Consider the following 26071-nt stretch of genomic DNA (forward strand, 5'->3'; position numbering starts at 1 on the left):
AGCTGGACCGGTCAAAAAAGCACAGCATGGAAGGGCACAACCCTGAGAATGAGGTTACACCTTGACGATGGTGGTGGGAACAAGGTCACCGTGACACGCGGGGGGGGGGGGGGGTAGTTGGGGGGCGGAGTGGGGGAGGGGGGAGGAGGCACTTGGCTGCCCGCTCCAAGTCAGTGGTAACCCAAAACAAAAATATATTTGTGGAATCAACTACCATGCGTGTTTTTATTTACATGTTATTTTATTTCTCTCATGGAATCAAAGTTGCCCCATCTGTGTCGAATTACCGCCTCGCCGTTGCTGTGGCCACCGGCCGACATCGGCGACCCGAAGTCTCGGTCGGCGATGGGTTTGTAAAAATCTTACTTCGCCGTCCCCTCTTCGTGTTTTAGTTTTTTTTGTTTTTGTGTACCGCTCGTTTTTCGTCCAAAAAAAAAAACTCGCGCAAATCGAGCCTTGGGTGAAAGGGGGTGAGCAATTTGCGGTCGAGTGGCAGGGGGGGGAGAGGAGTTTGGGGGGGGGAGGGGGGTGGTGGCGCGGCAGGCGGCGCGAGACGATGGACTGACGGAGCAACTGTTTCGCTGTGGGATGTTGAAGGTGTTCAGTTAGGACCCGAGTGGATGGACCGTGAGGCTTGCGACAGGCAGAGATAAAAATGAGACAGGAGACACAGAGTGATGCGATGGACAAAAGCACATATTTATAAATGATAATGAGTATAATAGAAATATCCTCTACAGCATTCAACTCCAACAGTTTCACACACAAAAAAAACACTAGCATGGTACAAACCCCTCAATCACTGTCCCGACTTGATTAAGAGTGGTTAAATAATTTAAAGGCTAAATGAGAAACGTCGCCTCACAGATGTCAGGAGTTACATGAAAAATGGTATCAACAAATCGTTCGCCACAATTTGTTTCAAAGAAATGGAGACTAGGACAACCTGGCCACGTGGGAGCTTCATTTGTTTCTAACTATGAAGAATGTAAACTCATCTTCCTGTTTTGAAGGAGGGGGCAGGGAGGGGGGGGGGTGTGGGGAGGGGGGCACGGAAAGGTAAAGGGCAAGGGGCAATGACAGGGTGGCGAGGAGGAGGGGGGGGGTCATTTCAGCTGTGGAATGAGAAATTCAAGTAAAGTTATTTTTTAGTTTTATACAACTCTGCATTTCAGTAACGTTGCTTTGTAAGTAGTATAATGATGAGCAAAACATTGAAAAGCAATAGAACATGGAGAGAAAGTGCACGTCGTACAGACCCAGTTAAATATTATTTCACATACTCCACTTAAAAGTTACAAACAATACTTTTTTTCTCTCAGAAATACTTCTAAGCAGGCGAACATGCACACACCGCCGATGGTAGATTCCGCACGTTAAATGCGTTTGGCAAAGCTGCGTCGAGCGCCGCTGGCTAACGGCACTCTCTGCAAACGAGCTCGGTTAAGCGTGGTCTGGGAAAATGTCACGGCAGATAAATTGTATTTTTTTTTTTTTAAGATTAATACGACAACTACGGAGAAGTTGGGCTTAACGGGAACATAGAGCTTAAGCCGACGACACAACAAGATCCTGGAAAAAAGTCACAGCGTTAAGACAAATCGTGAGAGCAATTAAAAGCGGGCCCGCTGAGCGATTGACTGCACGCCGCGGCCCATGAGTGAATATGCAACTGTGGGTCGCCTCAGAACTTTTTCTTGCCCCACGTTGTACCCTCGCCGCTATCCCTTTCGGCAGACCGCTTATGCTACGACGTGGGAAACTATACAACGCTGCGCACGTTACGTAATGAAAGCATCAACACCGCTACGACGCCCGTTGAGACGAACGGGCGATGGAGCCCTGGGCGAGGAGGCTGCGCTGTTCCTGCCACACCACCCCCCGCAGAGTGAACTGGAACGACACGCAAAGCAGGGCAAGCCGACGCGCGGCTTCACAGGTGCCGGGAGAACGTTCGCTCGGAACGTTGCAACCTCAGCAGCACGCGAGCCAAGGCCAGCCCCCTGCGGGACCCCGTGCTCGGGCGGGATGTGAGAAACGATTAATTAAACGACGGCGCTAATGAAAACGGCGTGAACATTTCCGAGTGACCCATAGTTGCATATTAACACTGGGGGGGGGGGGGGGGGTTGGGGTGGGGGGAGGGGGAGGCGGGGGGCGCACTTAAGCGAGGGGACCTTCGGATCGTCGCGGCGACCGGAGCGATTGGGTGGGGGGCGTCGTTCGCATGGCACGCGGCACGCGTCCCTTGCTGCGGGTACGGGGCACGGGCATTTTGCTCGAGAGCGCGGCTCGGAGCGACTGGCCCGCGCTCTGCGAGTGAGAGTATTTCTCCACGTTTAAAAGCAGTTTGGCAACTCACATATGCTCGCTGTATGTCACATATAGTGCACCTATGGCGTACATTAAAAACCCCTCACATTTGCATTCCATGTCCATGCAATTACACAAATTCCACTTTTTTTTTGTTTAAACACCAATCGCACATATTAGCATAATACGTATTCCGCATACCAAAAATCTATCCTACAATTCAAACGGGTTGTTGTTGAACAGCTATGAAAACTAGTTTACTGTACATCAAAATACTGTCTCTAGATATATTTTCAGTACAGTTGGCACTTGCACACGTTTTAAACACGGCTACGGGGTCAAATGTGACGGGGGGGGGGGGCGGGGAAACCGGCGGGACTCCACAGCGCAAAAGGAATCGACGTGACGTTGAAACCTGGCCACAACAACAACAACAACAAAAAATACCCAGCACAAATCCAAATAAACATTTGTTTTCTTTTAAAACCACGTACATTCAAAACAAAGACGAACGGCAAAAAAACGAACATCCGAGTGAAAACAAAACGACATCATCTATCTACAACGCATTTGGTCATTCTAAAAATATGCCTAAAACGTTTGTAAATTGTAATCGTTATTACTATACATATATATTTTGTTTTCTGTAATTACTATGTAAGTCGCATGCATACGTTGTCCAATGCAGCTGCACTTGAAACCGACATGGAGTAAACAGCCATAGTCTTGGCAAACCGCTGAGTAATTATTGCCACCCTCCTCTTGCTGTATTCTCGCTGTTTAATCGGCCGCCGATGATCGGGAAACGGAAAGTTGCCGCGTGGAGTTTTTTTTTCTTTCTTTCTTTCCAGCAGCATTAACACCTGGGCCCCACGCTCGCCCTCCCTCGCACGCCTCACTTAAAGCTGATAAGACTTGTCAAGAGCGCTTGTAGCCACTTAAAACTGTATACGCACACACACACATAAGTATATAAACAATAACATCGAGCTAAACAAAAACCGCACACACAAAGGTCATATATTAAAAGACGCAGCTTATTAATAAGGGTGCCTTCATTTTTCTACATACAATAGTCAGTGACGAAAATTAAATTAGTTGTCGGGTGTGGCACGTTCAACGGAGGAGGCTTCTGCCTTCCTGCGGTGGCCCACCGGCCTCGCCCCTGACGGCACTTCCTAAAAGACTCCAAAACTGGGTTCGAGTCGCGCGCCTGGGGTGACGTATCCCGCTACGCTAGGCGCTTGAGCATAAAATTGCATTTAGCGATCTGTGCTCAGGTGGCCGACTCCTGGACATCAGGTTCCAAACTTTTTTTTTTGCGAACAGGAACAGGTCGAGCTGTTCAATGTGCCACCGAGGAATCCAATTCGTCGTGTGCTTTGCCCTCCGTTCTCCTCACGAAAAGCGTCTACGCGCAACGTACGATTGCGCATCCGCCGTAGTTGTTTTGTGCGACGGACGGGAACGCTGCCTCGGCCATTGCCCTGCATCAAACTGAATTGTGCTAAACATTTTTTTTGTTCAGAATAGGTTGCAGCGCACACCAGAGACCAGTTAGGAACCATTTTAGAAAAGAATCGTGTGACATCTTGAGTTTGGCAGGCAGGAGGGGATAACAGGGGGGGATGCACGGGGGGGGGAGAGGGGGACCGGTAGGTGTTGTTTGAGAAATGGGGGTTGGATGCGTGGGGGGGGTGTGGGAGAAAGATGGGACGGCCAAAGCCGGAGCGCGACGCTACCCGACCTTCTGCGGGTTGGTGGCGCGCAGGCCCTGCTCGTAGACGATGCGCTGCGTGATGAGGTACTGTGCGGCCTGCGTCGAGGCCGGGGGCCCCGTTATCGTCACCTTGCGGTTGCGCGTCCCCGGCACGAACTCGCCCTTCTTGGAGATCTGGATGCGGGCGCCCGTCATCTCCTGGTACTCCACCAGCGTCTTTCCCCCCTTGCCGAGGATGGCGCCCACCAGGTTCTCGGGCACCGCGATCTCCAGCGCGTCCTTGCCGCCGTCGTGCTTTTCCCCGCCGAGCAGAGCGCCGGCCATGAGCGGCGTGGCCGCCGAGCCCATGTACCCGCCGTTGGCGGCGATGCCCGCCGCTCCCAGGCCGCCCAGCGAGAACGCGCCGGGGGCCCCGCCGGCCGCGGCCGCCGCGGCGCACGCGGCCGCGGCGGCGGCGGCGCCCCCCGAGCTGGGCATGCCGCCCGCCTCGTTGGCGTAGCTCGCGAGGATGTTCGCCGCCGCCATCGCCGATGGGCTGGAGCCGAACATGGGCGTCGGCGCGGCCGGCGCCAGGCCCAGTGCCAGCCCGGGCCCCGGCAGGCTGTAGCCGTAGCCCGCCAGGGTGCTGAGCGCCGACGAGATGGCCACCAGGTCGGTTCCGCCGAAGCCCGACAGCACGGTCGGGAAGGCGGCCACGTTGGCAAGGCCGGCGTGGCCCAGTAGTCCCGCGGTGGGCATCACGTCCCCTGGGGAGATGCCTGGCGCAGGGCTGGCGTACGGGGAGCCGGTGGGGTTGGCGTTGGCCACGGGCCCCGTGATGCCGGCATAGCTGATGTTGAGGCAGCTGCCGCTCTGCGGGTCCTCCTGGATCTTCTGGACGATGAGCTGCACGGCGTGGCGTGACTGCTCGGGCTCGCCGCTCACCGTCACCACGCGCTCCTGCAGGCTGCCGCCCTCCGGCTTCTGCGAGAGCTGCACCCAGGCGCCCGACTGCTCCATCATGGACTTGACGGTAGCGCCACCCTTGCCGATGATCAGCCCGGCGGTGGTGTTCGGCACGATGATTTTCGCCTGCAAAACAATTGCGCACAAATGCAAAGGCCGATGAGAGAAGGGTTACCGTCGCCCACAGCGATCAAATCTCCTCCGAACGATTTTTTTTTGCCAGAGTGGAATTATCCTGTGACAGGTGTCATCATAAAAGGCATTGTGCCCGCTCACAATTCATCTGCGACTCCACCGTCTTTAAATCTGCCGTATAACAAACAAGAGGCTCTGACCGCCCACTCTTACCCATTCCGCTCAAACCCTCACCCCCCACCACTGCCTCACCCCCCCCCCCAGTTCACTCAAAACAAAGGCATTCCATCTCTCAATGCGTGTTGGGGCTGCTTTGTCTGCTGTTCCCTCAGCGGGCTCAGTTCATCCAAAAGAAATCAGCATCGAGTTACGGTGGCGACATTATATTCTTCTCGCACACATTAAAAAAAAAGTACAGGACCATACGGAGCCTCGTGAACGCCTTCGGGCCGACGCGCCGGATTTTCTTCCATTGCGTCAGAAGTCTCCGGCAGCCGTGACCATCCCGCTGACACCTCTGACCCCTTGTGCCGGTCTTTCGCGAGGGGGGTGGGGGAGGGGGGTTCGCGCGCTGCAGTTCGTCAAAAAAAATCCCGCGCGGCCCTTCGCCAACAACGTGGGGGCAGCACCGACCGTCGGCATTAGCAGCGGCGTTGGAGTCTCCAACAGAGGCTTTTAGAAACAGGATGCACGGCGCATTGTGCCGCACTTCAATCAACGGTCGAGCGTTTGTGGCCTGCACCAGAATGAACAGCTGCATAAAATGGGTCCTCTCGAAGCTTCCTTAGGAGAACACAAGCAATTTCACTTTCTGCATTACTTTAAACTTAAGAAGCCAGGGCAGTCTTGTTGTAAATATTGTAGAAGGTAAAGGGTAAAGGTGTCAACGATGCCAAGGGGTAAGGTAAAGGGTAGGGTAAAGGTATCGCGAAGTATTACCCGGTAAATACCCTGTTTACCGCTCGCTAATAGGTCTGTGGTGCAGTCCGTAGCCTCCATTTGAAATTGGAATCATTGATGTTGGACCAGATGGAGACGGACCAGATTCTTGAGGTAGAGGATGAGGTCGAGGATGCCAGAAACGGCATTTCGGGGGTCGGTGCGAACAGCAATCGTAAGAGGCAGCGGCGTGCGTTCCCGTGGGAGCAAACGCACGATTGGATGGAGGGTGATCCCCGTGTGCAGCAAGGAAAGTGGTTTTCCTCCCACATGAACGTGTTGAGGTGGAAAGCCCACCTCAAGAAGCACAACGTGCTCGCCTCAGACAGCGAGGTCGGGACGTCGGCGTTGGCGAGCCACCTAATGCGGCAAACGCTGAGCCGGCCAGCAATCCTGGATCACCTCCTGCTAAAGTTTGAGAATGCGGTGGTTGATTTTGTTATCCAAGGTGTAATCTCTTTGCGAGCCGCAGGCAGCGACAAGTTCAAGACCTTGGTCCACACATTGACGCAGGGATACGAGGGCCTATCGACCCGCACCGTCATTCGCAGGATTGTTGAGTTTCACGCCATCATGCTGCCCATCGTTTGGGCGTTCTTCTCCAACCTGGACGTCGCCATCTCGCTCACCATCGACGGGTGGTCATGGTGCACTGGATCGACACCAAATCTGATGCGTCGAAATCCATGCTGCTGACGATACTCGATGTGCAGTCTGGAAGGGGTGTCGGCAAGCGCATTGGCGCCGCTCTCTTTGAGCACCTCCAAAGCCTCGGGCGCAATGTTTCGACCAAGCTGCTCGCTGTCACCAGCGACAATGGCTCCGATGCGATCAGTGCTGTCAAGACGTTGTTCGCGCTGGTCAACGTGGACGTCAGATATGAGCAGTTGCGGGCTTGCCACCATATTCGTTGTGCAGATCATTCAGTCCAGATCGGCGTCGTCTAAGTTCTCAAAGGCGCTCATCAATATCAGGCGCAGCAAGGTCGTATGTCAGTCGTACCGCCGCGAGGCCGAGAACGTCAAGCTCGCCAGCAAGGAGCCGACGCACCAGGACTCGCCGACCAGGTGGAATTCGACGTTTGACGTGGGCGACGACGCCATCAAAAAGCGTGTCCCATTGGACATTATCATGGCGCTCCCAGGATGTGATCCGTGTCGGTGCTTTCTCTGAAATGCAGTGGGCAATCATCGTGACAGCATTCCTGTGAATGCCACGCTAGGTCATGCCGGTGACAATGGAGCACCTGATCTGTCATTGCGATCAAAGTGAAGCCACTCTTAGAGCGATCGATGAGTCTTTGACTGTGACGGGGATGAAGGCCGAGCTGGTGCGGTACCACGACTTCCTGGTTCAGGAACCCGCCATTGTGGCATCCTGCTTGAATCCACAGCTGCCAAAAACAACAGACCAAGACGAGCTGGCTACATTGAAGGCCACAATCTGCTGTCCTGCAGCATCGCTACTCGGACGTGCTCGCGATCCCGCCGACGGCAGTCGCTGCCCATATGGAGGAGGGGTCGCTGTTCAGCATAGGGTGCTGAACAGCGACCCCTCAGTAACGTCGGCAGCTCCATCCACGACGTCAATGAAGTCGATATTTTTCTGAGCATGGGCATCATGACCGCCAGCGCCTTCATTGACGTAATGCAGTGGTGGTCTCCCGGTAAATATCTGCTCCCCACCCACTACAAGATGGCCTGCGACTACTTGGGAGCGCCGGTGACATCAACTCCCTGCGAACGCGCGAATAGCGGAGCCGGGCGGGAGTTAACATGCGTTCGCCAGTCGCTGTAGTCGATGCTCTTCATCAAGTCCATGTGCTTGCACTCGTGGATCATGGCCGGCTGCCTGAAGGTCCCGTCTAACCGGGCCGGAGCGGCGCAGGATCTTATTGTCCGTCGTTTGTCCGAGGACGACGGCAATGACGAACTCGATCAGGTTGTTGATGAGATCGTCATCGACCAAGACGACTGGGACGAAGAAGTTATGGAGGACGGTGTCGTCGACAGCCTCAACGCCCGATTCGAGAGTATTCTATACGAATAAACCACTCTACCTTGCATTGATCTGTTATAAACCTTTTTCATGTGTAGTACCCCATTAATTACCCTGTAATCGGGTAATTTGTATGGGGTAAGAGTAGAAGGTAGGGTAAAGGTAGGCTCGTTGCTTTTAAACTTTTACCTTTTACCTAACATTGCTAAAGGGTAAAAGGTAAGGGTAGAGTGATTGTATTGGGGTAAGGTAAAAGGTATGGTAAAGTTAGGCTTGTTGTTTTTACCTTTTACCTTACCTTGCCACGGACTACTCATGCGGCCTACAGACTGAACGCCGTGCGTTCGTCCGCCGTCATGCATCACACTTCCCAAAATGCAATAAGCCCAGACTATTTGCAATAAACACAATACAGTGCTTTGTTTTGGCGTTGACGTGATTGGAAGTGCTGTGTCTGGGCCGCAGACCATTACGGAGCCGCTAGCAAAAACACTGCCCACATAAGGCACTTAACACTGCCCTTCCCTGGGCAGTGGGACACGTCCCACCCACACGCCCACACGCCCGCACTGAGCGCAGACGCTTCCACTTGGGCTTGAGCAGCTGCGGGTGTGTGCGTGGATTGTGACCATGGATTGTGACCGTGCAAGAGCAGCAAGCCGCCCGAGCACGGCACGGATACACATTTACAAAACGTCCACGGCTGTTAACTACCTTCGCAGTAATGCCCTTGACCATCTCTCTCCTGTGGTCACCGGCAACAAACATCAAATATATAGACAGAAATATTTAGAGATGTATTCAGAAGAGCAATACAGGAGAGGTATGAGTCGGGGCATATACAGAGCATTAATGAAAGATTGGTATGAGATGTAATGGATAGTGATTTTTAACAGATATGATGCGTCTCATGACGCTGGAGTGACCTCCCTTGGGATGCTTGGACAATTCTCTCAATGAGTTGTTTGGCTAATGGGAGGAAATTGGAGAACTTGGAGGAAACCCACGCGTTACACGTGCAATGGTGCAATACTCACATATCTACACAGATGGAGTTAAGAATCCATTCTTGTACTGCCATCTCTCTCATCCTCGTGTCTACAACGTCTGGCAAGCCCTGGTGGTGACCCATATAAGCACGAGCCAGGCTCAAAATCCTACTTAACTTGGCTTCTTTGGGCGATTCGGTCACAGGATTAATTATCAACTCGGGAAGTACCCACACGCATACCTGCCGGAACCACATTAACCTGCTCGTGAAACTCTACGCGACCACGCAACGACCTACGACACCGGAACATTTTGGGTTCCACTTCATTTCTTGGCAGCGCCGACGTTGAAGTCGTACGGTGATGGCATTTGTTCATTTATCGAGTCAAGTGCAGCCGCTCGTAAGCACGGCGCTTATACCGACGACGCAACTTAATAAACCCGGGAAGAAGAAGCCTCGGCCCGCAAATGTGTAATGCGGGCGTAAGCGACCTTCCGGATGTGACGTCACGGGGGGTGGAGTCATGTGACGTGGGTGGAAGGTTCGGGTCCTTAAGCGGGTAAACCGGAAGGGGAAGTCAGTCGGGGTGTGAGCGGAAAAGAGTGAGGCCACGCGGGCGAGTGAGAAGAGGGGGGGCACCGACGGCCATCGGGAGCCAACCCCGAAGACAAGAGGAAGCTGCGGAGTGGTGTGCAGCTGCAGAGGAGACAGCCAGAAGGGCTGCGTGTTAGAGGCAGCGGTGTGGCTGCCAGGAGGAGCTGCGGAGAGAGAGAGAGACAGCACGAGGCTGTCAGAGCTGCGGAGGGAGAGAGGGAGACAGCACGAGGCTGTCAGAGCTGTGGAGAGAGAGGAGTTGCAGCGAGTACAGCCAAGGGGGGCTGTGTGAGAGAAACAGCAGCGGGGCTGCTGTTGTGGATCGGGCCGACATTGGAGTCAGCACCGTGGAGAAGCTACAGAGTAAAGACAGCCGTGTGGGTGTACAGCACGAACCGAATAAAGGACACTGAGCCAGACATCGTGGTCCAGTCGTTTATTACAAATGAAAGAACGCGCTGCCCTGTCGACGCCGTCGTCCGTTCTCCAAATTCCTCTGTCCTCCGCCTCTTCTCTCATCCTCCGTGTATCTCGCTCCACCACGTCCTCCAATCTTGCCCTCAATCTCCCTCGACTCCTGCTGCTCTGCGCCGGTGGCATCTCCATAGCCCTTCTCGTCCAGAGGCCTCCATGTGATTCCGTGGAACTCTTTGTGAGTGGATCGGTCTCTATTTGACTCGATGAGTCACTATGTGAGTTATCGGTGTCTGTACGAGTCTACAGTTCGCTGTGTGAGTTTGGATCTCTGTATGAGTCTATAGTTCTTTTTGGCAGTATGTGGGTCTCTATGCGAGCCTATCGGTCTCTGCGCGAGTCTATGAGTGTCTCCGCGAGTTGATGGGTCTCTAATCTCCATAGCCCGTCTAATTACATCTTCTTTGCCTCTTATCAACACATGCCCAAACCATCAAAGCCTCGCCTCCATTACCACACTGAGAAGATCTGTAATGCCCGTTTATGCTCTAACTTCTTCACGCCTCTGTGACCCTATAAACCACACACACTAAGTTTCCAAATTAAGCGAATTACACCGTGGGGAAATGATGCTACTGGGTACCAATTAAGGCCGGCGCGGCACGTTGCGTGGTCGATCGTTTAACTTCACGAGCACCCGGCCACCTTTGTCTCCCTATTGCTGGAGTTAATACATCACACCGGGGGGCTCATTCATGGCTGAGCTCATCCAATGGATATGCAAGCCAGGTTGAGACATCAATTATCACTGCTGCTGCTGTACCATACAGAAACAAAAGACAAATATACCCTTGTAGCTTTAACACTGTTGGGCAAGGACTGTTAGCGAACACCTATGAGGGCTGGCACGGCAAACAAGGTGGTGGGTGGCTAACGCCACGCCCAGCCACCTTTGTCTCCCCACTTGCTGATGTTGTTTTCACAGTGCCCCAGGCCCAGCACTGGTTCACATATACGCCATTGTTATTGATCGCAAGCAAGAATCGAATTCGGGTCGCCGCGTCCAAAGCGCAGTGCGCTAACCACTACGCAACCGCTCCCCCCACATAACCACCGTAAAACACACACACACACACAACCGGGCATAGGGCACATAGCATGCATACGGGGCCCGTCACTCGCCACTAATGCTCGAGATGTCACTGGTGTCACCTGCGCCAAGCTTGAGGCAGACGCGTATATGCAGCACACGCTCTGCACATGCTCACGTTGCTATATAGCACAGCATGTACACACACGCTCTGATTGACACATATACACAGAGCGCGCATATGCGTGCGTAGTAAATTCCACCAGTGGATGAGGGGCCTCCCCACGCTCTGAAAGCTCTATTCCAGTGGTTCTTCCTGACCTGGGCAGATTTTTTTTAGAAGGTAAATCATCGAAACACAAATTAAGCACGGACACGTAAGTACAACTACCTTGTTTCATCAAACCTGATGTATTTATTAACATATTTTTTCGTTACCTTTGAAAACCAACGGGGTGCAAAGGCTGCAGTAAAGGTCAAGAACCACTGCTCTAGTCAAATAAATCCTTTATTTCACGATGCTGGTTAGTGTGGGTCGGTGAAGGCGGGAAGGGGGGGTAATGTTCCTCGGAGCGTAGAAGATCAGTGGCGAGACTAGATTTTGCCGCATAACCCTCAGCCGATGATCACGTAAGCAGAGCACTATCCAGGCTGAACGCCGCTTCATGTCCGAGATCGGATGAGATCGAGCACGGTGCGGTGGTGTAGCGGTTAGCGCACTACACTACGAAGCTGGCGACCTGGGTTCAATTCCCGCTCACGACCACCACCAGTGACGATTATTTTAACCGGTCCTGGGCCTCCCCCTAGGTCGACTCAGCGTGGTGATGGCGACCCAACCCCCCGTGTGCCTTGCCGGCCTTCATAGGTGCTCGCTAACAGCACTAGCCCCTACAGTCTCTTAAGGCTATACAGGGGATCTTTGTCTTTGTGTATGGATTACACACTCGTGTGTAGATGCTGTGTGTGCATACTATGGGGCAGGTGGCACAAATCATCGAGAAGGGCGTGTAGGCAGCGCCGGCGCTGAGTAACATCCTCCACGATGTAGGGTGTCCAGTCGGACCACTGCGTTTGTTTTTTACTCTGCTTAAGGACGAAAGTAAAACAAACAGAAACTAGCCGGTGGCGTACACGTCACATCCGCCGCGGCTTTGGCGGGCATTTATTTGACAGACGTGGCACCGAGGCCCCCCGAGGATGGAGTCGCACGCCAGCGAGCACGGCACCGTTGGCGGGGCCGACAGCAAAGCCTCCCGCACTCCGGATACGGCGAGCTCGCCAATATTGGCAAATGGGGTAAAAAAAAAACTTAATCCGCAAAAAAAAACACGAGAATCCAAGAGACGCACATTCTATCTGGGTGGCGGAGGGCTTGCCGGTAACCCAACAGGCACTGTGAGCAGCAAGCAATGGTCCCAGAGCAGTCTCCATCAGCTCTCCCCCTGCCCCCCCCTGACACGTTGATTTACAAAAGCCCTCTCAACAGGCCAACTTGGGAGGATCACCAAATTTCTTCATAGTTTAAACGCTTATTGGTTTTACCTTGGAGCACATTGGGAGCACGCTGGCAAGAGCAACAGCAAACAAAAATGGCAAAAAACAGAGTGGCTATAAATGCGGCGAGCCTGTGAGAAAAGGGAGATTTAAATAATTATTATTCTTTTGCCATCACATAGGGGCGACCGGGGCTAGTGGAACAGAGGCAAGGCCGCACCGTACGGAACAGCAGCTGAGGTCGCCACCCATCCCGGTTTTAATTCTAGATTTGAAGCTTTCGTGATGCAGCAACTCTGGCTGTGACGGTCCCACCTGATGACGGAGACTTGTGTTGCCTCCGAAACGTCGTGATTTTATTGTTTTATTTTTATTAATTTTAATTTAATTTTTTACCTACGTGACTTTACCGAAAGAACTAAGAGTATACATCCCGGTTTTCCCATGAAATCCTCTCTTTAGAACGTAGCTCTACCGAGATGTCTGCAAGTCTTTCCAGGACAACACAAGTCCTGGCTTTTGTCAAGTTTTGCAACAATCCACCACTCGGGACAATTCCTCTGTAGCTCTCCCCTCTTTTGCTCTTACGAGATATGATTCGTCCTATAACTTCCTGTTTTTGTTTTGTACCCCAGGAGGTGGCAATCCTCACTGGAGCGCCGTCTAGAGTTGGCTCCGTTTACTCGCAGCCCTCTTCCCCCCGTGGAGCACGGTCATCCTGGGGAAACGGCGGTCACCAAAATCTCATAAAACACGGGCGAGCACTGTGGCTATGATTCCCGTAGCACAGAGACCTCACTGACTGCGTGGATACACAGAGCAGAAGCCCAGTTACAGCATACGTGGATACAGCAAACCTCCCATCAGCTCATAATGCAGAAATGACCCCCTGATAATTATCCATGTGCGTGATTCGTGGAGAGCCAAGTAGGGGACAAGGTGGTTTGAATTAGCGTCAGCGAAGCCTTCCCGTCATGGAGCCCCACCTCACAGTCGCTAGTTCCACAGTGGAACAGCAACACATTTAGCATTAAACATGTAATACACCAAAGATAGGCAAATGGCCAAAAGTCTCGGAGGCAGAATTGCCGTTTGTCTTTTTCACATTTTTCATTGGGCAATGTTGTTGTTGCCGTATTTGCTTTTGTGGTATTCAACACTGCCAAACGCCCCGAGGCCAACGGCGATTGTCAGGATCGGTGTCGACCGCGGCGCCATCACTCCCTTCATCGCTCGGGGGCCCTGCCAGAGGTCGCAACCGGGTACCCGATACCCGTACCCTACCCGATACCCGGCTACCCGTACCCGGCCGGGTACGGGTAGCCGTTTGCGACCCTGGTGCGGCCGGGTACGGGTACGGGTAGGCCGTGAGTCACTGGTGAGTAACCGTTTGTCACTCATTTCGGGTAGGGTACGGGTAGGGAACGGGTACCCGTACCCGGCCGGGTACGGGTACCCATTTGCGACCCTGGTGCGGCCGGGTACGGGTAAGGAATCAAAACCCGTTTGCGACCTCTGGGCTCTGCACAGCATTATGCCGCCTACGCGTCAATACCTTTCGATAAAATAAAAAATCGCGCACTAATGTCCACTCCTCATGCGCCACCACCACCAGCACAGACAGACAAACTCAAAACCGTGAGCCACCGTCTCTCCCAAACTTTCTGGCCAATGAGTTGATGCCATTAAATAATTTTTGCCTTAGCAGATTGCTCAGGGTGGGAAAGGTAATGTTCACGCCTCGCCTTGGCCTCTGGGTCCCTGGGCCCCTGGGCTCGGACTCAAGAGCCTAAAGGTGCTGGATCCGTGGCCTCGCGTGCTACAATAAACGCTCCCACATCCCACCGCCGAGATTAATTTTTCAAAAGCTCGCAAATAAATGCATTAATAATGCAAAGTGGCCAGCGCTGGACACAGGTTTAAACATATATAGGTCATATTGTCGTTAAGGAGAACACCGTCGTGACATTTGTATGATTAAAAAAAAGTCATTAGCAGAGGATTGGAAAGGGCCTTACACCCAGTGGATTGATCGTAGGTGATGATGATGATGACGACGATTCACCAAATGCGAATTTGGACAAATTTCACCATTTCCCTGCAGGATCTCAGCCTTCGTCTCAATGCGGCGGTGACATATGCCGCGACGCCATTTTATTTTTTATAAAGGAACAATAATTTTTGGAAATTTTGAAGAAAAAAATCAACAATGAGCATATTACGCACACAAGGAACCCCCCCCCCCCCCCACAATAATGAACATTTGCTCGTTAGCGTTAAACACCGTCCAACGTGATCGCTGTGCTGAGAACCGTAATCACGCATTTAATTTCACGAGTGACATCACCCTCGGCAGTCCCAGAAACAAATCTCAGGTCTGGGCGTCGACACGCAGCAGCCTGCAGCTTTTAATTACATTCCTCGTCCACCTCTGCAGCCTCCGCGGTGCGCGGCGCTAACAGCCGCGGGGAAATGAAAGCGCGAGTGGCGGCGACGCCATTCCGCCCGTCGCAGGAAGAGATGACGGCGGGCATTTCGGCAGGTGTGACGTTGATGAAAGGTTACGTTTGCAAAAGAAATACCAGATGCCGGGCGACTGTTGACTCCCGTGCGTAGACGCATCGTGCCATTTTACGCCGAGGGTACCACCGTAAATCATCGGCGGGCGTTAAAACTCCAAAGCGATTTAATCATTTAAATGTACTGTCAGTTTCTCCTTGAAGGTTCTTGGCCATAGATCACGGACCAACCGCGGCTGCGCGCGCGCGAACACGCCGCTCAGAATTCTGATCAACCTGCGACATGCATTAAGATTCCAGGCACATGCTCACTAACAAAAAAAAATCGCATAGCCTACGACCGACGCAGGATCGGCTGGAAGCAAAGAGCGGAGTGGAGCGAGCGGAGCTGGGTGTGCGACGAGCGCCTCATCTCCATATGGGCTCTCATCGTGCCGCAGAAAAAGGCAAAACGTGCAGAACAAAGGGCGATAATTAACCTTGGAAATTACCACCTTCGAAGATGCACGTCCGTAAATTGATTTACTTTTGAGAAATGTCGGCGTGGCTGTTTATTTATTCTCACCGCGCTTGTTTAAAAAAAAAACCACGGAGCGCTGCGTTTACAGCTCATGTCAAATTCCCCCCAACAAAGGGCGATGCGTGTGGCCGTTCGCAGCGAAGAACTGTCGGCTTCAATTAAAGGGGGCCTCGTTCAAATGTGTCCAAGATGAAAAGTTGAACCCCCATAACAAACGGACTCCCCACAAAGCTGACGGGGAGGAGACTAAAGCGTGCCCGCGCATTCGCTGCAACTTCTTTGTTCAGTGCGAGCGAGCGGTGGGCATGGAAGGGTGCCGTGAGTTCAAAGATAACGAGTGAAGCATAGCTGTGGGGAAGGGGCAGGGTGAGAGGCTGGGGGTCGGGGGGATGGGGGGGGGGAGCTTAGGGTGGTGCTAGCTGCAGCTGTAATCACACCATGCCAGGGAGCTCGCTCCGCACGATGATCGCCGGACCAATTGCGAACGGGACAGTCAACACTCTCGGAGGCGGGCACTGTCTGCGGAACGTGGGACGGCGGGGGAGGCATTGAGAAGCCGCGAGTCAGCGGGAAGCGATTTTAATTAATAGGTGCAACTAAACAGCGGGCGGCTTCTTGCGGCAAAGCGTTCGCGTTGTCCAGATGGATCGCCCGTACCGGTTTTCCGAGAGACCTGGCAGCATGGATTCGCGGGCTTAAGCAGAAAAAGGAGTCTGGCATTTGAACCTGCGGTCGGCCACGCCGCAGGAGAGGCTCCTGCCGTCGAGCCCACGAGAGGGCCGCTTTCATTTAACAACACAAGGAGGGGGGTGCGATGTAACGGCAACCCTCCCTTGCAGAGTTTGCGTTTGTACCGCAGAGACGCACGCCTGCAACGATTAGCGACGGATGCCGCGTACACAAAGTTGCTTGCAAATGACAGGTGCGATCGTGAGTCTGTCATTTCCCTTTAAAAAGAGCTCGTAACAGGGCACCCAAGTCACCTGTGGAATGGCATTGAACGGAACATTAACCCTTGCCGCAGCCCACATCTGCAAAAAGCTGCCTTCCTGCTGGATATCCAACATGGAGAAGCAGAGCATGAAGAAAGTGTCTTACGTCATTATTTTTCTGTAATGAGAAAGAATGTCAGCTAGCCCGCGTGCCCGTCTGAGACAAAGTCATTCATCCGACTTCGTTTTGAGCAAGCCCTGCAATAACGCCGGTGTGTTTAAAACGTGATCGCTCGCCTGACGCAAGCAGGATTCAATCCCATGGCTTGCAGCCTTAGCAGCAAAGCACACGTTCAAACGCACACTCACACACACGCCATGTACCCACGCACATGGGATACATGGCAAAGATCCCGTGTAGCCTTAACAGACGTTAGGGGCAAGTGCTGTTAGCGAGCACCTATGAAGGCTGGCATGGCACACGAGGGGGTGGGTGGCCTCGTACACATCGCATCAGGTACTCATTTGAGGCTGAGTCGACCTCGGGGAGGCCCGGGACCAGTTCAGATAAATCATCACTGGGGTAAGCTGTGAGCGGGAATCGAACTTGGGTCGATGGGTTTGTAGCACAGTGCTCTAACTGCTCGGCTATCGCTCCCCACATTACGCACAAACATGCCCAAAGACCCACAAATCACACACACTACACACATACACACCACATACCCACACACACACACACCAAGTAACCACACACACGCTACGTGCCCATATGCACACAAACAACATTGCTACCAGTTCAGTCAACAGGACCACAGTGACCGGACCAATGAGCCGAAGGCGAGACGCACGGTAGAACAATCACATCACGGCAGCGCGCGGACGACTAAAGCGTTCATGACCGTGGACCGCTTGACAGAGGCCACGGAGAGCGACTGAATCATCGTGAAGGGGACCCGCTCGCCACGATAGCCCGCTGGCCTCCCACCCCACCCGCCACAAACAGCAATCGAACCGCGAGTGAAACAAACCCCCCCCCCCTCCCCGGTGATCGGCGTGCGGCAAGAGGCACCTGCTTCATGCGGTCGGGGCTCACGGCCGTCTGCGGCTGCAGCAGGGTGACGGGCTCCGGCTTGCTGGCGGCGGCGGGCATCTCGCGGATCTTCTCGGCGATGAAGTTGTGGACGCCGTTGAGCGACTCGGCCGTGCCCTGGATCAGCGCGACCCTCTCCGTCGTGCCTGCGGGGCGAGAGAGGCGGGCGGTGGGCAATGCCGCGTTACAGATCGCTGTCGGCTGAACGCGGGGGGGGGGCACACTTTTTCCCGACAATAATTTTTTGCTGCTCTTGCTCGTCGCCCCCCCCCCCGCCCTCTGCCCCCCCCCCCCCCAAAAAAGAGAAACAATTAACAGGAATTCGGCATGTTTATTATTTCTGGAGTGGCCACATCAAACTGGTTCACAACATCCTCAAAGTGGCCAGGTTTACAAAGGGGAAACATCTGCGGTGTGTCGTTGTGATGTAAACACTTCCGCCGGAGCCATTTCCTCGTACGAAGGTGACGAGTGAGGAGGGCCTTTGCCGGGGTGGGGCTCACAATTGAGCGAATCGCTCGACCGTCGCCGGCTCTCCAACTAAACTAGTTTTGTTTTAGCAGGTAAGGCCCACTGAGCTGTATTACTCTTTTTCAGAGGCGACCTGGCCACAAATGATAGCTCAACGAAGTGGCTTGTGGTGTGGAAATTTGCAGCAGCCAAATACTCTGAACGAGAGCTGCTTCTAAACGTGGATGGAAAAACTGGAGGACCCGGAGAAAAGTCCACCACGCAACCACGAGGAGAGAGAACATGCAAACTCCAAATATACAGGCATCACGCTCCAGATCGAACCCACGACTTCCTGCATACCAGGTGAGGGAGATGACATCTCTCCACCACCGCTGCTGCTCGTTTGTGTTGAGTCAACGTGATTGAACGACGTGAGCTAATGGAAGCTTCATCGCCTTCCCCCAGCGGATGCTGCTCTAATCCTGGTGGCTGCGTTAACTGTTACCAATCTGCCGGACTAAGCTATAAATCAGCACGAGATTAATGACCCATAAGAGGCGTACGCGATGTAAACATTTGCTTTCCCTCTTCGCCTTGCACGGCCCACAAGGCCTAACAGTTCCACTGGGAGCCCTGGGGATTTTACTCCGCCGATGCAACCCCGTTCGCGTGAGCCCGACGCCGTTGAGCCACGCGGCAAGGGACGCTGCCTACAGGAGAAAGGCACAGCCGACTCGGCACGTCCTGAGAGGAAAATACAGGAACGCCGCATAATTGGCTGCAGATGCAATAACACAATGAACAAAATGGCCTGCCCGCAATTAAATTACATAACCAGGAAGAGCGATGGGTCTTTAACAAGAGCACGCCGATAGAATAAAGTACAATCCAACAAACGACTCTTGCAATTGCTGGACTATTAATCGTAACCGCCTGAAATTGCTGCGAAATCAAACAAAAGCGAGAGAGAGGGAGAGACGTGACGACAGAGTGACAGAGCGGGGCGCTTTTTTCGCGTCCCGATCCAGTCCACCTGGGGGCTTGTGCGACCTACCGCCATCAGCGCGGGGGGGACGGCGATCGCCGTGACCTTGAGCCGCCACGCCGGGCCCGCATCGCCACGCCGCTTTCGCAGGCGCTGCCAAGACTGACCATTACACGAGGAGCACACAGCCACCGCTGTTGGTGCCGGGGGGGGGTGGGGGGTGCAGTAAAGTCTGGGGGCGGCCACTAATTGCACCCTAATTGCCTGTAAATGCCTGAATTTGGCTCAAATTACACAACTCCTCAGGCAGGTCAGCAGGAAGTCCGTGCCGCGCTTCAACGGACGCCCGTGCCATTGTGCGTGCGTGCGTGCGTGACCCCACACCCCCACGCGCACGTGCACGTTCACGCTCCGGGCGTCCATATGCGCGCCGTGAGAGAGTACGCGCGTGAGTGCGCGCGCATGCGGGAGGGGGCGAGCGGGGTTGGGAGCGGTGGCGGGGGGGGTGCGGTGGTGGCGCACGCGCTGCATCCATCTGGCTCGTGAGCAGCAGCCCTTGTCCATGGGACCCGAGACTGGGAAACACACCTCGACAATAAAGCTCGCGCGGAGACACACATGTGACCTCCTTTTCGTGGAGGAACGCTCCAAAATCGCCGAGCACCGAGTCCGAAATGAGTTTCCTCGAGCAAACAAGCTGATATTGTTTTCCCCGTTCTCATTTCAAATCGTCGAATGATTTATGAGCCGACTGGCAACGCAGCAAAACACAATTAAGTTCCCGGGTCGGAATTTCCCGAGAAAAGGAAAAATTCTCTCAAACGCCTCTGCATATCTCATACAGCCACGTTTACGCGGTTTGAATTATCCTGGAAACGTTTCGCTTCATCTTGAACCGTCTGCCGAGAGCCCTCGGTTTCGTTTCTGCGCGCGCGCACGGCCGAGGGTCACCATCTCCCCCGACGACCGTCGCCATTTACCGCCCCAAGGACACGGAGACCACGGGTGAAATCGATCACACGCGAGCACTGTACCTCGCCGGCCGAGACGGAAACAACGGAAGCTCGCAGACACAGCGCCTTGAGAAACAACAACCAATTAGAACGACGAAATCTGGGAAATGCGCTGCGCGCCATTTGTTATGTAAACCAAAACCGGCGTCGACAGATGCACGGCTCTTTCCCCCTCAGTCAACTCTCTCTCTCTTCATCGCAGCAACGAGACGAAAGGGTCTTAAACAGAGCGGCCGGCGGCTTGGGATTACGAGCAGAATAGGACCGCTGAGTCCACAAGGCTGTGACCAACGACCGCTCTGTTCTTCCCCGACTGGCGGAATTGCAGAGACCCCACCGGATAGTTTACTGTGGAGCCGTGATTGGCGGCTGCGGAGATGGCGGCGATGCTAACCCTGGACCAAACTCGCCAACGCTGGCCTTACAGACCTACATTATTATTATAGTTCTCGTTATGTTGATTGCCGATGGAGATGGCTTGAAGAGGGGGTGGGAAACCCCTTCCTGCAGAAAATGTAATTGGGTCAACCTTGGGAGAGAAAAAAAAATGCATCGAGCACAAAAAATAATGAAAGTAAAACACATTGTAAACTGCCAGATTAATTTGTTTAAAATGAAAAACATTAACATGAGGTAATAATTACCTTTCAAAAAAAAGCCGAATATCTTAACTTTTCTTCACGAATACATTTTTCGAAATCCATTTTAATACGCGACGATGGCAGTTCATTTAGAAAGTTATTATATAATAAACCCATTTCCCATCACGATTTTAAACGGCTGAACCCAAGAAAACAATCGAGAGTGCGACAAGGGGGTGGGAAACGAGACTTGGCTGTTTGTGGGGAAATGGAACGTTTGCCAACGAACCCTAAAACAAAATGGAAGAAAACCCAAGGTTCTATTCAGGGAGACGCTGGCTTCGTTAAGCACAAACTTAATGAGCCTCCAATTGGGACCGTGAAAAATATATATGTGAGAGGGACTCGGTTAAATGTAAGTTCGCAATGTAAACAAGCACAATATTAATTAACTGTTAGCGGTTAAGTATAGCCGCACGTACCAGCTGGAAGCATCTGCCCAAACACTCAATGCATTCGCTGGAATAACCGTGTGGACAACGTTACAATTACGGTGATCAACGACACTAATGGATTTTGAGGGTTTATCTCTTCGTGCCGAAACAGACTTGTGCCTCACAGTGTCTCCGAAAATCAGGCTAACAACCAAACAGGCCCTGCGGAGTGGCTTTTCAAAGGATTAAGAAACAAAACGAGAGGGTCCAAGCGATGTCCCACAGGAAGAAAAGCGTGTGTGTATGTATGTGTACGCGCGAGAGTGTGACGATTGGGAGCAGTGGCGTCGTGGTTGACGCACTATGCCGTGAAGCCAGCAGACTCCAGTTCCATTCCAGCTCATGGCCAACAACAGCGGCGAATATTTGAACTGGTCCTGGGCCTCGCCTAGGTCGATTCAGCCTTAAATAAGTACCTGATGCTGTGTGTAAACATCAGCACTGGGGAGATGGATACAGCCAGGCATGGTGCTGGCCACACCACCACCACCTCGTGTGTTGTGCCGGGATTTCATCAGGGCAACTCGTTTACAGCACTTGCCCCAATCATCTGCGAAATGTTCTCCAGGGGACCTTCGTCTTTGTGTGTGACAATCAGCCCTGATGCTGAGATGCGGCAAACTTGGGCCACACAGAAAAGTCCCCCCCCCACCCACCCCACTCGTCCACACACACACACGGCGATCGTCTCCGACTGCAATTCCCATGCAGCTCACCTCCCACGCACATGGAGGAAGATGCTTCAATAGCCTTAAAATATGTCAACTGCAATCAATTTCAAAATCTGACGCACCGAATGGAGCCGCTTTCTTCGCGATGTGCTTGAAATTACTTGGGCACTCGCACCGAATGCAAGCCGAGGCATTCATGGCAGTGCAAATGAACGGCACGTATGGTCCTAGAATTAGACGCAGTAAGCACTCGTCTGCGCTTCTGCCCTGGCTTGGCTGAATAGACACAAGAATGATGTCACCTGGCGCAGAGGGCCCAGGCAGGGCTTTCATTTTCCTCACGCGAAGGGATTTATCGGCGCGTCACAAAGCGTCGATCTCGATCGATTCTACACCGAAGATCGAACGGTTTGGCGAGCAAATTTATATTTGACGGCTCGGGTTCGGCTAACGGAGCAGACCCAGCGGCTGCAAGACGATGCGGACACGTGGATTCTGACGCGCGTTCCGTCGTCCGTCTGTCCTGGCTGACGCGTTACGCATGGCGCGTGAAGTCATCACCGTGGCCAAAAAGGTTTAACCAGTTCACGCTTCGTCTTTTATTTTTAATCGCCAGATTTTGGCCGCACATTTGATCAATTTGGCTCATTTCCTGAAGGGTTAAATCCCGGATAGCTACACACCTGTATGTAAAATGCGAGTAAATCTTGACTTAAAGGTTTGGCGACTGCAGGAATTCATACTCTCTGGGTCTTTCGGTAAAGTCACGTAGGTAGAAAAAAAATAATAGATCACGACGTTTCGATCGCAACAACAAGCGACCGTCTTCAGGTGAAAAAGATAAATATTTTTTCTACCCACGTGACTTTACCGAAAGAACCAAAGAGTATGGATTCCTGCAGTCACGAAAGCTTCGAGTCAAGATTGACTCTTAGGGTCTTTCGGTAAAGTCACGGAGATAGAAACATAATAAAAATATATTGCCACATAATTCTGCCACCAATCTCTTCTGTCGTTGTAATATCTACGCGCCTTTACCGAAAAACCCAAAGAGTATAAAATGTGACTGTTATCATCATCATCACGATCCATGGTGCAGATAGCCCCGTAGGTGTCAACTGCACATTTCATTGTTTCCAATATCCTCTGTCTTGTGCCAATATTTCAAGTAGTGGCACATCTCTCTGGCACCAATCTCTTCTGTCGTTGTCAAGCCATTCTCTGTCAAGTCTTCCTCTCTTTGCGTTTCCTTCCATTTTTCCGAACAACAACACACCTTTAATGTGTCCTGTTGTTGTCCATCCGACTACACGTGTGGCCACTTTCCTTCTGATCACTGCCCACATCATCAGATTGTATTCCTCTTTGTGCAACCTTTTTCTTACGTCTACGGTGGTCACTCTTTGGGTCCAGCTTCTGTAGCAATATATTTCGAGTGCCAATATCTTATCTCTGTCAGTCTTTTTTAATGTCCAAGTCTCGCAGGCATACAGAGCTGTACTTTTGCCTTCATGATCCTCGCTCTTACGTCTTTCGTGCAGTTCTTGTCCCATGTCAGTAGACTTCCCAAGTATCCAAATACCTTTACATTCGCAATCTTGATGCTTTCTATCGTTACTTTCTCAATGTCCTCCCTTCCAAACACCACCATTTCGTCTTTTCCACGTCAATCATCGGTCCTGCATCCTCTGCTGCAGTACTACGCAGATGTTTTTCCATCAGACCTATGTCATCCGCACATCTTATTTTATCTTTGCCCTTGGACAGATATTGATGTGACATTGTCCTGAATGGTATCCATCACTCTTTGCAAGCATGTGACGAAGTTGCCTGGTGGTAGTAGATCTCCCTGTCTCATTCCTATTGTCGTTGGGGACCATTCTCCTCTTTCCTGTCCAAAGTCTACTGCCGACTTTGGCCTTTCACCTATATCCTGCAGAATCCGTATCAGTCTTTTCCCTACTCAGGGTTACACTTCAGAGGATCATTGGGTACCCCCGAACGAACTGTTGGATCGAACCACGACCTGGACACGTGACAGCGTATCGAGTCATTGGACGGGCGAATTGTGAGATGCCCAGAGGTTTCTCTCGATCATCATCATCATCGCTCTCTGGGCCAAGCTGGGGGAGGTTTCACACTCAAGTCCGGCACACAAATCAGGGCGAGCAGCAGCGGTGCCGCCCCCCCCTCGCCTCCCTAGAGAAACAACGAGCAGCGTGGGGCGGCGGGAGTCATCGCGGATCACACGCGATGGGCAGCGCAGCGCTCGCCGCTACACCCCCCCCCCCGCCATGCTCTGCGTTTCATTTTAGATGCATTCAATATTTCACAATGAAAACCTCATTTACATGCAATTATTTAACTGACATGCAATTCATTTTGCTTCACAAAGTAATTTCTCCCCCCCCCCCCCCATTTTTTTAAGCTATGGCTGTGCCACCGCTCATGACTAAATGGGGGGGGGGGGGGCACACGAGAGTCTGTGAGACTACCCCCCTGGTGAGTCGGGGGGGGGGGCTCTACCAAGACGAGAGCAATGGGGAGTAGTAGGAGGAGGAGAAGCAGCTATCTGCCGGCATCTACCATGCGCACGAGAGACAGAGAGAGGCAGACAGAGAGAGACAGACAGATGGAGGGAGACAGAGGGAGGGAGATGGAAGAAGGGAGACGGAGGGAGGGAGACAGAGGGAGGGAGACGGAGGGAGAGAGACGGAGGAAGGGAGACAGGGGGTGGGAGACGGAGGGAGGGAGACGGAGGGAGGAGGACAGAGGGAGGGGGACAGAGGGAGGGGGAGAGGGGGTGGGAGACGGAGGGAGGGAGACGGAGGGAGGGGGAGAGGGGGTGGGAGACGGAGGGAGGGGGACAGAGGGAGACGGAGGGAGGGAAACGGACGGAGGGAGACAGAGGGAGGGAGACGGAGGGGGAGAGACGGAGGGAGGGAGACAGGGGGAGGGAGACGGAGGGAGACAGGGGGAGGGATCGAGCAGCTTTAGGACCTCATTGTGGGTCGTGATTGGAGTGGGCGAGCGAGCGCGAGGCCTGTGCACTGAGGTGGTCTCAGCCGTCAGCAAAACCTGCAGCGTCAGGGCTTCCCTGCGGCTCAGGGCTTCCCCCTCCAATGCGCAGCCATGCGCTTGCCAACGTGCAATTTCGCTCACGACTGTTTACAATGAAATATATTTTGTGTATATATTTATTTTTATATAGTGTTTATCCTTTTACATTTCTTACGTCTTGAGCCGAATACTTCGCTGCGTACACCGCACGCGTGCAAAATACGAACACGGCACAGTAAGGACCCCGTTCTCCCCGTGGCTGGAGGCTCCGCACAAAAAAACACCCGAGCCACCCACAGCTCTGCTCCCTTGCCCCTAAATTGGACTTCACGGCCATCACTTTCCAAACGAGGCAATTGCCTCGTGTCCGGGGGAGCTCCCACGCCCTCACACCGAGACTCCTAAAGCCCTAATTAGGTCGATCCTTGCATTGCTGCCTCTTGCTTGAGCGCTCGTCTAAATCTCTGCCACGATGATTACAGTAAGGGTGTAATGTTTGGGATTTTGTTATCCTCCCTCGGATCCAACTCGTGCGCGCACCCAGTTTCAAGCGGTGTCGCGGCTGCCCGCTCCCCTCTCGATCGTTGCGCCGCCCGCACGGCAGTCACGTGTCAAGATAATCACGGCGGCGCTTCCTGTGACCGCGGAGTAATGGGAAGCAACGTCGCGGCGCCTTGCAGCCGGCGAGAGCAGTGCCGCGCCGCCAGCATCTATCAAGCTGCACGCGTCACTTTGCATCTGCGCAGACTCGATATGATACCGCATTTACATGTGGCCTGCATGCAAGCAGGAACTTGGCGGCAAAAACAATTCCGCAGCAAGGCGATGAGGAGCGTGCCGGGGCTGGGGCTGGCTTTTGCACCTGTGCGGGCGAAAACGTGAGCTCGTTCGCATGCAAGGACGCACGGACGGGCATGGGAGAGCTGTCAAAACAGTGCACAACTTTTTGACGTTTAAAAAAAAAAAATAACCTGCGCAGACTGCCACTGAACACTGACGTGCGCGCTCGTGTTTCATGGGCGGTTAGTTAGGAGTCCAAAATCAAAACAAGCCGAATGGTTGACAGCTCGAGTCTAAAAATATTTCAATTAAAGCGTTTCAATTTAAGTCGGCA

General features: G+C 53.0%; 1 protein-coding gene across 2 annotated transcripts in view; it reads right to left on the minus strand.

Moving 5' to 3' along the window:
• Window positions 1-2154: 2154 nt before the first annotated feature.
• The window catches only part of LOC144719803 (RNA-binding protein Nova-1-like), a 32815-nt gene continuing 8898 nt past the window's right edge, over window positions 2155-26071 (minus strand). The window contains exons 3-5 of one of the 2 annotated variants that reach the window (XM_078596002.1): window positions 17680-17846; window positions 4061-5104; window positions 2155-3257 (exon numbers count right to left, since the gene is read on the minus strand). In XM_078596002.1, coding sequence (XP_078452128.1) covers window positions 3252-3257; window positions 4061-5104; window positions 17680-17846 — 1217 coding nt within the window. In that variant the 3' untranslated portion in view covers window positions 2155-3251. Of the gene's footprint in view, window positions 3258-4051; window positions 5105-17679; window positions 17847-26071 lie in introns of those variants that run through there. The other variant, XM_078596001.1, reaches the window with a different exon arrangement.

This window comes from Lampetra planeri, chromosome 7 (genome assembly GCF_965212315.1).
Source record: "Lampetra planeri chromosome 7, kcLamPlan1.2.h2, whole genome shotgun sequence".
NCBI classification, from domain to species: Eukaryota; Metazoa; Chordata; class Hyperoartia; order Petromyzontiformes; family Petromyzontidae; genus Lampetra; species Lampetra planeri.